This window comes from Monodelphis domestica, chromosome 2 (assembly GCF_027887165.1).
Source record: "Monodelphis domestica isolate mMonDom1 chromosome 2, mMonDom1.pri, whole genome shotgun sequence".
In the NCBI taxonomy this organism is placed as follows: Eukaryota; Metazoa; Chordata; class Mammalia; order Didelphimorphia; family Didelphidae; genus Monodelphis; species Monodelphis domestica.
Window position 1 is genome coordinate 245178557 of NC_077228.1, and position 12534 is coordinate 245191090.

General features: G+C 36.8%; 1 protein-coding gene across 9 annotated transcripts in view; it reads left to right on the forward strand.

Moving 5' to 3' along the window:
* Window positions 1–12534, forward strand: part of DNAH9 (dynein axonemal heavy chain 9) — a 755194-nt gene that overhangs the window by 275882 nt on the left and 466778 nt on the right. For all 9 annotated transcript variants that reach the window (XM_056817453.1, XM_056817454.1, XM_016430769.2 and 6 more), the window contains one exon: window positions 2599–2755. In XM_056817453.1, the coding sequence (XP_056673431.1) occupies window positions 2599–2755 (157 nt within the window). The remainder of the gene's footprint in view (window positions 1–2598; window positions 2756–12534) is intronic.

Here is a 12534-nt window from a genome sequence, read left to right on the forward strand (position 1 = left end):
AAAAAGAATTTGGTAGAAACCCTTCTTGGCTTATTCTGTAAAATAGTTTGTATAATATTGGGATTAGTTGTTATTTGAATGTTTGATAAGAATTCATTTGTGAATCCATCTGGACCTGGGGATTTTTTCTTAGGGAGTTCTTTGATGGCTTGTTCAATTTCTTTTTCTGACTTGGGGTTGTTTAGGTAATTTATTTATACCTCTTTTAGTCTAGGCAATTTATATTTTTGTAAATATTCATCCACATCACCTAGATTGCCATATTTGTTGCCATATAATTGGTCATAATACTTTTTAATGATTGCCTTAATTTCCTCTTCATTAGAGGTGAGGTCTCCATTTTCATCTTGGATACTGTCAATTTGGTTTTTTTCTTTCTTTTTTTAATTAGACTGACTAGTATTTTGTCTATTTTATTTGTTTTTTCAAAGTACCAGCTTCTAGTCTTATTTATTAAATCAATAGTTCTTTGACTTTCAATTTTATTGATTTCTCCTTTGATTTTTAGGATCTCTAATTTACTCTTCATCTGAGGATTTTTAATTTGTTCACTTTATACTTTTTTAATTTCCATGCCCAATTCATTGACCTCTGTCCTTCTTAATTTGTTTATATATGAATTCAAGGATATAAATTTCCCCCTGAGTACTGCTTTGGCTGCATCCTATAGGTTTTAAAAGGATGTCTCATCATTGTCGTTTTCTTTAATGAAGTTATTGATTGTTTCTATGATTTGTTCTTTAACTAGCTGGTTTTGGAGACTCCTTTTGTTTAATTTCCAATTAATTTTTGATTTATCTATCCATGTACCCTTACTAATTATTATTTTCATTGCATTGTGGTCTGAGAAGGTTGCATTTAATATTTTTGCCCTTTTGTACTTGTTTACAATGTTTATCTGGAGGGGATTTGATGGCAAGCTGCCCTGTCAGCTACCCTTATTAATGATTTCAGTGCCTTCCCCTCAGAAAGGATTTAGAGGCAAGCCCTAGGCAGTGGTCTTGTCTCTTATGGAAAGGCCTCAGGCACTCTTTGTGAGACCTGACCTTAGTTTCTTGAAGTAATCTTTCCAACTATTGTTGAGAGGCTAAACCAAGTATCTGACTGCTTTTAAAGGGTTTATTATTGGGTTTTAGGTAAACTGGATGAGGGGAGAAGGAATGAATAGCCCTGCCAAGATCCATGAGATCTACAAGGTCCATGATCCATCCAGGAATGTAATTCTACTCAATCAGAAGTCTCCACCCCTTCCCAGCTAAAATAACCCTTTCTAATAACTTATTTATCCTTTATGGCCTAAAGAATTATCAAGGGATAAGTTCAAGAAGTGAGAGAAGGGCAAGGATGCTATGCTCTCCTGTGATAGTCCACAGCCCCCCTTCAGTGGTCTGAGATGTCCTTTCTTAAGTTTGAGGGAAACAGGAGAAGTATGTTTGGAGGTAGATCAGGTATCGACCTGGAGGAAGATACAGGATCTCCTCAGGTGGTTTTGGTGATTCTCCAGCCCCCCAAAACCATTCCTGACAACTCCAAGTCTCAGACCAGAAGTCCAGAGACTCCTTAGAACTCTCCCCTTGTCCATCTTTTCCTCCAAGAAGTCCTTGCTCCTCAACTGCCACTGATTCACTTTCAGTCCCCATTCCAGGGTTCCAAATCTTCCCTGCCTCCAACCTTACAAGTTGTATGCCCAATTCATTGATCTGCTTTTTTTCTGTTTTATTGATATGAACATTCAGGGATGTAAATCTTCCCAATAGTATGGCTTTGGCTGTATCCCATAAATTTTTATATGTTGTCTCATTGTCATTATCTTCAATGAAATGTGTGTTTGCTTCTGATTTGTTCTTTGACCCAACCATTTTGAAAAATTAGACTAGTTTCCAATTAATTTTTATTTGTCTTTCCATGAGCCCTTATTGATTTTAATTTATATTGAATTATTATCTAAAAATTTGAATTTAGTATTTTTGTTTTTCTGCATTTGGTTATGAAGTTTTTATGCCCTAGCATGTGATCAATTTTAATATGTGCTGTGGCAATCTTAAGAGATTCCTTACTTGATACAGTGCTAAGCAAGATGACTTCCAAAATCCACTTAACTCTGAGAGTTATGATTTTAAAGTATATAAAATGAAATTTATGTATAATTGGGTTTTATCTGATATCTGAATAGAATATTGTTTCTTTTTTTAAGTGTGTTGTTATTTTTGCCTCAATTGCTTGTTTTTCAAAGCAATAAAATCAACCAGCTTCATTTGTATCATGTGACTATTCCATCATTGATCTGGTAAGTTCATTTTTATCTTGGGTCAAGTATAAATAAAAATCTACCTTTGAAAGATGCAAATCAGATTTGATGCTAAGTCTTTTCTCTTAAATCAAAGGAGAACAAGGAAATACAATTACTCTTCCCAAAGAGGTGTATTAATTAATAGAAGAAACTACCAGGATCAATGAAATTCCCTGTTTTGATAATGTTATTAGCCCAATGTGCCCAGGATATAGCAGTGTCAGAAAAGCTCTTCTGATTTCCCATTCTTGGTCTGTTTCCTACATTTCATATATATTCTGTCTCTGAACTTTCTTGTTTCTTGGCAGATGTTACATTACCCTCACCCAGTCTTTGCATTTGACCATGAGTGGGGCTCCAGCAGGACCTGCAGGCACTGGCAAAACTGAGACTACCAAAGACCTGGGTCGAGCATTGGGTATCATGGTATATGTGTTTAACTGTTCTGAGCAAATGGACTACAAGGTACACAACCTTATTTTACTGCTAGATGGGAAAACTGATTAAAGCACCAATAGATAATTAGATTTTTCCCCTTGGCCTTCAATAAAGGTCTAATGCTTGGTTATAAGGTAGAAAGGTATCATGTTATTTCATGCCTACTTTTTATAAAGTTTTAATAGGCCATCAAAAGTATCAGTTTTTTATTTTTTAATTTAATTTTTCATTAAATTAAATTTAATTAATTAATTTGGAATATTTTTCCATGGTTACATAATTCATATTCTTTCCCTCTCTTCTTCCCTCCCCTCTCCCAGAGCAATTCCACTGTTTATTTATCACTGTTCAAAAATACTTGCAATAGAGTGATCATTTAAAGTCATCATCCCCAATCATATCCCCATCAAACCATGTGATCAGTCATATGTTTTTCTTCTGTGTTTTCTGCTCCCACAGTTCTTTCCCTGGATGTGGTTAGTGTTCTTTCTTATAAGTCCCTCAGAATTGTCCTGGATCACTGCATTACTACTAGTAGAGAAGTCCATTATGTTAGATTGTGCCACACTATATCAGCCTTGGTGTACAATATTCTCCTGGTTCCATTCCTTTCATTCTACATCAATTCCTGGAGGTCCTTTCAGTTAACATTGATCCAGTTCCTTATTGCTTTCAGCACAGTAGTATTCCCTCACCAACAGATACCACAATTTGTTCAGCCATTCCCAAATCAATGGACACCTCCTGATTTTCCAGTATTTTGCCACCACAAAGAGCGTGGCTATGAATATATTTTGTACAAGTATTTTCCCTTACTATTTCTTTGGGGTACAAACCCAACAGTGGTACAGCTGAATTAAAGGGTAGGCAGTGGCCCTTTGGGCATAATTCCAATTTTTCTTCCATAATGGTTAGATCAATGTACAACTGTACCAGCAATGTATTAGTGTCCCAATTTTGCCACATCCTCTCCAACATTTATTACTTTCCTTTGCTATCATATTAGCCAATCTGCTAAGTGTGAGGTGGTAGCTCATAGTTGTTTTGATTTTCAATTCTCTAATTATAAGAGAGATAGAATACTTTTTCACATGCTTATTGATAGTTTGTATTTCTTAATCTGAAAACTACCTATTCATGCCCCTTGCCCATTTATCAATTGAGGAATGGCTTGATGTTTTGTACAATTGACTTAGCTTCTTATAAATTTGAGAAATTAGACTTTTGTCAGAGATTTTTGTTATAAAATTTTTCCCCAATTTGTTGCTTCCCTTCTAATTTTGGTTACATTGGTTTTGTTTATACACAAAACCTTTTTAATTTAATGTAATAAAATATTCATTTCATATTCTCTATTTCTTGCTTCTTAAATTCTTTCCTTTCCCATAGATCTGACAGGTATACTATTCTATGTTCTCCTAATTTACTTATAGTTTCCTTCTTTATGTTAAAGTCATTCACCCATTCTGAATTTATCTTGGTGTAAGATATGAGATGTTGAACTAAGCCTAGTCTCTTCCATACTGATTTCTAATTTTCCCAGCAGTTTTTGACAAATAGTGGATTCTTGTCCAAGAAAATGGGATCTTTGACTTTAGCATACACTATCTTGCTGAGGTCATTTACCCCAAGTATATTCCATTGATCCTACCTTCAGTCTCTTAGCCAGTGTCATATTGTCTTGATGACTCAAGTAAACTTTTCTTAAGTGACTCAAATAAAAGGCCAGTCGTTGATAAAAGGCCAGTCGTTGATAAAAGGCCAGCCACGGCTGAGTTCAGTCCAACAGACTGACTTAGCAATTGACTTTATCAACTCTCATGGTCTTTGTTACCAGTTCCTATTTCCAAAGTGACTTCTGATGATTCTTTTGACATTTTGGAGTTTACAAGGTTATAAACTGGTCCATTTAGTTCTGGTCTTTTCAATGAGACATTTTATGTCTCTTTCTATTTTGTCATTCTTTTGATTTTTCTTTCTTGATTCTTGCTATTGCATGTGATCATTGGCTTCTACTTGCCCAATTCTGGTCTTTAAAGACTGATTTTAAGCCTTTTGATTTTCCTTTTCAATTTGGTCTATCCTGCTTTTTCATGCTTCTAGCAGGTCAGTTCTGGTCTCCAATTTGCGTATTATTTCATTTGATTTCTGTGTTTCTTTTTTCATATGGCCTATTTTGTCTTTTAAACTATTTTCTTTTTGAATTACTTTCATTTTTTCCCCATTTTTCATCTTTGTTTTTCACTTCATTCTTGAACTCCTTTTGGGGTACTTCGAGAGCTTATGACCAATTTCCATTTTTTTTTGGAATGTTTGGATGTGTTTGCTTGTTTGTCACTTTTTGCTATTACTTCTGTAATTTGCTCATTTTCTCCATAGAAATTATAAAAGTTTTTTTCTGCTGTTGTTTATTTCTTTTTCTGTCTCAGCCTGGATTGCATTTCCTGTATATTGGTGGACATTTCTTAGCTTTTTTCTTTCTTAGCTTCTGTTTCATAGTGTTTTGCATCAATACTATCATCCAGGCAGTTCTTGTACATTAAAGCAGTTTGCCCTCAGGCTATTTTTCCAGTCTCTGCTGCTGTGGCCAGCCTCACTTCTGTCCAGCTCTGTGCTTTTCAGCCTTGAGTTCCAAGTCTCACTGCCAGAGCCTTTCACTATCCTCAGGGGTAAATCTGTGGTGTCCTCAGCAAGTCCCCAAGAATTTAGAGATTGCCAGGCCCTCACTCTGACTCTGGCATGGCAGGTAGTATGGGAGAGGAGTGATCAGTTCGAGCTTTTGATAAGTGTGGTTTTGGTTCCTTTTAGCATGGAAACCTCCAAAGACTGCCTATCTTTAAGCCTGCGCCCCATGGGAGAGAGCCTCTTTACTCATCTGATTTTTATTTTTGTCCTTTTGAGACCCTTTGTAGTGATAAGTTGGAAGGAAAGTTCTTAAGTTCTTGCTACTCCACTGCCATCTTAGTTCTGCCACCTCTAAGGTCAAAAGTATCAATTTAAAAAAACTCTTAATTTAATCTTCTCTAATATGACAAAATGGCATGATATGGTAAAAAGAGTATTGGACTGGGGCACAGGGCATTTGTTTTTAGTCCTATCTTTACCACTAACTCTAAACCTCCCTCACATTTGACTTCCCTCACATTCAGTTTCATCATCTATAATATAAAAGAGTTTTTATCATCTATACAATCCCTTACTTTTCAATATTCTATAATCTAGAATATGAATAAATAAATTTTAATTATCCTTAAGATCAATATGAAGATATAATTAAAAATTCATTATTTTATAAACATTGCTGGCTCTCCTATAAAGCTTAAAATTGTTTGGACTTGCAAAATGAGTGATCTCTAACCCCAGCATACAAGAGATTATGATCACAATGGACAAGAAAAAAGCCTGGATCACTCAAGTGAAAAAGCAAAAGAGGGAGGTCACATAGTTCAACTGTCTCTAGGAATTCCATTTATGCAATTACAAAAACATAGTGAAAGGATGAATTTAAGAATTTTAAGAGATTAATATTTCTATTAAATGTAATCTAGCATAAACATCATAAAATTTTATTTAAAATTAAATCCAGAGCAAAGTTTCTTGACAGTTTTGTCATACTAAAAGTTCTCTATCACCAAATGTAGCATCATCTTTATTTTTTTTTAAACCCTACATACCATTTTGGAATCAATACTGTCTAGTGGTTCCAAGCAAAAAAAGTAGTAAGGGGAGACTTCTGGGTAATCATGGCTGCAATCTAGACGCCACAGGCTTCCTCTCCCCGGCACCGAACGAAATAGACTACATCAAAGGAGCATAAAATCACCTTTGGAGGAACAGAAGGACTCCCCAGTACCCCACAGAGGCAAAGGTACGTGGGGCTTGAACATTTCCACACTAAAATAAGAAGGAAAAGCTTGCACAGAAAAGTGAACTGAGCCACCCTTCCGCCACCCCACCTCCCCCACTAAACCAGAGTGAGCTACCTGAGTGCTCACCGGGACAGCGAGTGAGTGGGGAGCATCTCTGTCTGGGGGGGGCACTCCAGGGTCCTTGTGATCTGGGGACTGCCAGGATAAAACGTCTCAGGGCGGTTTCACTGGAGAATTCAGCGGAGCTGTACTTGGGGCAGGCTGCGCTGAACATCTCCGTGGAGCTAAACACCAGGGGTGGACCACACGCTGATTATCTGGGCGGAGCTGAACACCTGGGCAGTGAGACTGTGATCAGGGACCCGGTGCTCTAAGAAACCTCGGAGGCTGGGAAGAACTAGTCTGAAGCAACCTAAATTCACAGAAAAACCGCCCATATAACCCAGATCCCAGACCAAAAAGGAAAGGGGAATAAAACCAACAAAGGGATGGCTCACATGGCCCAAAATCAAGCCTCCAGGAAGAAAGGGAAAAAAGTGACTATTGAAAACTTTTATGGTGGAAGTACCCAAGGAAAAGAGGAGAATGAGGAGGAAATCCAAAAAAATTCAGAACACGCCTCCCAAAATGACAAGCTCTGGAAGATCTCAAACTGGAACTTATCCAAAAGATGGAAACCTGGAAAGAAAAATGGGAGAAAGAGATCAGCTGTCTGACAGATAAGAATGCTCAATTGGAAAAAGAACTCGAAGCATCCAATAGAAGGGCAGACAAGGCTGAAAAGCAAATCCAGTCCCTAATGACCAGAATTAAGCACCTCGAAGAAAGTGAGATGATAAAACAGCAAGAATCAATAAAGCAAACCCAAACAATTAATGAATTGGAAGAAAACATAAAATATCTCACTGAGAAGGTCACGGACCTGGAGAACAGAGGAAGACGAGAAAATCTCCATATCATCGGTCTCCCAGAAAAACCAGAGGTAAACAACAAATTGGATTTTATTCTAGAGGAGATTATAAAAGAAAATTGCCCCCACGTTCTGGAGCAAGGGGGCAAAATAGAAATAGAAAGGATTCATAGAACACCTTCTATACTAAATCCCCAAAAGACAACGCCTAGGAATGTAATTGCCAAATTCAAGAGCTTCCAAGTAAAGGAGAAAATCCTACAAGAAGCCAAGAAGAAGAGCTTCAGATATAAGGGGGCTCCCATAAGGATCACACACGACATAGGGGCTAACACACTAAGAGACCGCAAAGCATGGAACATGATATTTAGAAAGGCAAGAGAGCTGGGTCTCCAACCAAGAATCAACTACCCAGCAAAACTGACTATATACTTCCAGGGGAAAGTATGGGCATTCAACAAAATAGAAGATTTCCAAGCATTTGCTAAGAAAAGACCAGAGCTCTGTGGAAAGTTCGATATCCAAGCACAGAAACCAAGAGAAACATGAAAAGGTAAATATGAAAGAAAGGGAAAAGGAGATAAATCTTATCTTTTTCTTTAAGTCAAACTCTCTTCTATAAGGACTATATTTACATCAAATTATATATATTAATATGTGGGGAAAATGTTTTGTGTAACTCTCATAAATTGTATCATCATAAGAGTAGTTAGAAGAAACATGCATAGGGAAAGATTGGGGCATTAAGAAGATTTGGGGAAAGTTGGGGCAAAGAAAGGAAAAGGGAGGGGGGAACCACGATAATACTAAGATTAACTTCAAGAAATAGGTGGGGGGAATCAATAGAATAATCTTTCCCATATAAAGATACACATGGGAAGGGGAGGGGAAGAACTCTCATATGAGAAGGAGAGGAAGAGAGCGTGAAGTGGAATTACTTAAACCTTACTCTCAGTGAAATCAAATCTGAGAGGGAAGAACATCTAGATCCAGTGGGATCCTGAATTCTATCTTATCCATTAGGGCAAGAAAGAAAGGAAAATCAAGGAGGGGGAGGGAGTAGGGAGTACAAAAAGGGAGGGAAGAAGAGGGGGGAGGGGAAGGGAGCATAAAAAGGGAGGGGCTAGAAAGGGAAGCATCTCAAGGGAGGGGACTAGGGGGACTGACCTAAAGTAAATCACTGGTTCAAAAGGAGAAAGCTAAAGAAGAAAGGTCAGAACTAGGGGAAGATATCAAAATGCCAGCGAATCCACAAATAACAATCATAACTTTGAAAGTGAATGGGATGAACTCACCCATAAAACGTAGACAAATAGCAGATTGGATTAGAACACAAAACCCTACCATATGTTGTCTTCAAGAAACACATATGAGACGGGTTGACACTCACAAGGTTAGAATTAAAGGTTGGAGTAAGACCTTTTGGGCCTCAACCGATAGAAAGAAGGCAGGAGTTGCAATCATGATATCTGACAAAGCCAAAGTACAAATAGACCTGATCAAAAGGGATAGGGAAGGTAAATATATTCTGCTAAAAGGAAGTATAGACAATGAGGAAATATCACTAATCAACATGTATGCACCAAATGGTATAGCATCCAAATTTTTAATAGAGAACCAACCACTATCAAATTTAGATAAATCAAACCAAAAAATAAACAAGAAAGAGGTAAAAGAGGTGAATGAAATCTTAGAAAAATTAGAGTGAATAGACATATGGAGAAAATAAATAGGGACAAAAAAGAATACACCTTCTTTTCAGCACCACATGGCACACTCACAAAAATAGATCATACACTAGGTCATAGAAACATGGCACTCAAATGCAGAAAAGCAGAAATATTAACTGCAGCCTTTTCAGATCACAAGGCAATTAAAATATTGATCGGCAAGGGTACATGGAGACCCAAATCAAAAATTAATTGGAAATTAAATAACATGATACTCCAAAATCGGATAGTTAGAGAAGAAATCATAGAAACAATTAAGAATTTCGTTGAAGAAAATGACAATGGCAAAACATCCTTTCAGACCTTATGGGATGCAGCCAAGGCAGTACTTAGAGGAAAATTCATATCCCTGAGTGCATATATTAACAAATTAAGAAGGGCAGAGGTCAATGAATTGGGCATGCAAATTAAAAAAATAGAAAGCGAACAATTTAAAAATCATCAGATGAAGACTAAATTAGAGATCCTAAAAATTAAAGGAGAAATTAAGAAAATTGAAAGTCAAAGAACTATTGATTTAATAAATAAGACGAAGCTTGTACTTTGAAAAAACAAACAAAATAGACAAAGTACTGGTCAATCTAATTAAAAAAAGGAAGGAAGAAAAGCAAATTAACAGTATTAAAGATTAAAAGGGGGACAGCACCACCAATGAAGAGGAAATTAAGGCAATCATTAGAAATTACTTTGCCCAATTATATGGCAATAAATACACCAATTTAGGAGAAATGGATGAATATATACAAAAATACAAACTGCCTAGACTAACAGAAGAGGAAATAGAATTCTTTAATAAACCCATATCAGAAAATGAAATCCAACAAGCCATCAAAGAACTTCCTAAGAAAAAAACCCCAGGGCCTGATGGATTCACCAGTGAATTCTATCAGACATTCAGAGAGCAGTTAATCCCAATACTATACAAACTATTTGACATAATAAGCAAAGAGGGAGTTCTACCAAACTCCTTTTACGACACAAACATGGTACTGATTCCAAAACCAGGCAGGTCAAAAACAGAGAAAGAAAACTATAGACCAATCTGCCTAATGAATATAGATGCAAAAATCTTAAATAGGATACTAGCAAAAAGACTCCAGCAAGTGATCAGAAGGATCATTCACCATGATCAAGTAGGATTTATACCAGGGATGCAGGGCTGGTTCAACATTAGGAAAACCATCCACATAATTGACCACTTCAACAAGCAAACCAACAAGAACCACATGATTATCTCAATAGATGCAGAAAAAGCCTTTGATAAAATACAACACCCATTCCTACTAAAAACACTAGAAAGCATAGGAATAGAAGGGTCATTCCTAAAAATAATAAACAGTCTATATCTAAAACCATCAGCTAATATCATCTGCAATGGGGATAAACTAAATCCATTCCCATTAAGATCAGGAGTGAAACAAGGATGCCCATTATCACCTCTATTATTTGACATTGTATTAGAAACACTAGCAGTAGCAATTAGAGAAGAAAAAGAAATTGAAGGCATCAAAATAGGCAAGGAGGAGACCAAATTATCGCTCTTTGCAGATGACATGATGGTCTACTTAAAGAATCCTAGAGATTCAACCAAAAAGCTAATCGAAATAATCAACAACTTTAGCAAAGTTTCAGGATACAAAATAAACCCACATAAGTCATCAGCATTTCTATATATTTCCAACACTGCTCAGCAGCAAGAACTAGAAAGAGAAATCCCATTCAAAATTACCCTAGACAAAATAAAATACTTAGGAATCTATCTCCCGAGACAAACACAGGATCTATATGAACACAACTACAAAACACTTTCCACACAACTAAAACTAGACTTGAACAATTGGAAGAACATTAACTGCTCATGGGTAGGACGAGCCAATATAATAAAAATGACCATCCTACCCAAACTCATCTATTTAGTGCCATACCCATGGAACTTCCAAAAATTTTTTTTACTGATTTAGAAAAAACCATAACAAAGTTCATTTGGAAGGACAAAAGATCAAGGATGTCCAGGGAAATAATGAAAAAAAATACAAGGGAAGGGGGTCTTGCAGTCCCAGATCTCAGACTATATTACAAAGCAGCGGTCATCAAAACAATTTGGTACTGGCTAAGAGACAGAAAGGAGGATCAGTGGAATAGACTGGGGGACAAGCAACCTCAACAAGACAGTATATGACAAACCCAAAGATCCCAGATTTTGGGACAAAAATCCACTATTTCATAAAAACTGCTGGGAAAATTGGAGGACAGTGTGGGAAAGATTAGGCTTAGATCAACACCTCACACCCTACACCAAGATAAATTCAAAATGGGTGAATGACTTGAACATAAAGAAGGAAACTATAAGAAAATTAGGCGAACACAGAATAGTATCCATGTCAGACCTTTGGGAAGGGAAATACTTCAAAACCAAGCAAGAATTAGAAAGAGTTACAAAATGCAAAATAAATAATCTTGATTACATCAAATTAAAAAGTTTTTGTACAAGCAAAACCAATGTAACCAAAATCAGAAGGGTAGCAACAAATTGGGAAACAATCTTCATAAAAACCTCTGACAAAGGTTTAATTACTCAAATTTATAAAGAACTAAATCAATTGTACAAAAAATCAAGCCATTCTCCAATTGACAAATGGGCAAGGGACATGAACAGGCAGTTCTCAGCCAAAGAAATCAAAACTATTAATAAGCACATGAAAAAGTGCTCTACATCTCTTATAATCAGAGAGATGCAAATGAAAACAACTCTGAGGTATCACCTCACACCTAGCAGATTGGCTAACATGACAGCTATGCAAAGTAATGAATGCTGGAGGGGTTGTGGCAAAGTGGGGACATTAATTCATTGCTGGTGGAGTTGTGAATTGATCCAACCATTCTGGAGGGCAATTTGGAACTATGTCCAAAGGGCGATAAAAGACTGTCTTCCCTTTGATCCAGCCATAGCACTGCTGGGCTTGTACCCCAAAGAGATAATGGACAAAAAGACTTCTACAAGAATATTCATAGCTGCGCTCTTTGTGGTGGCCAAAAATTGGAAAATGAGGGGATGCCCTTCAATTGGGGAATGGTTGAACAAATTGTGTTACATGTTGGTGATGTAATACTATTGTGCTAAAAGGAATAATAAAGTGGAGGAATTCCATGGAGACTCGAACAACCTCCAGGAAGTGATGCAGAGCGAAAGGAGCAGAACCAGGAAAACATTATACACAGAGACTGATACATTGTGGTACAATCGAAGGTGATGGACTTCTCCATTAGTATCAATGCAATTTCCCTGAACAATCTGCA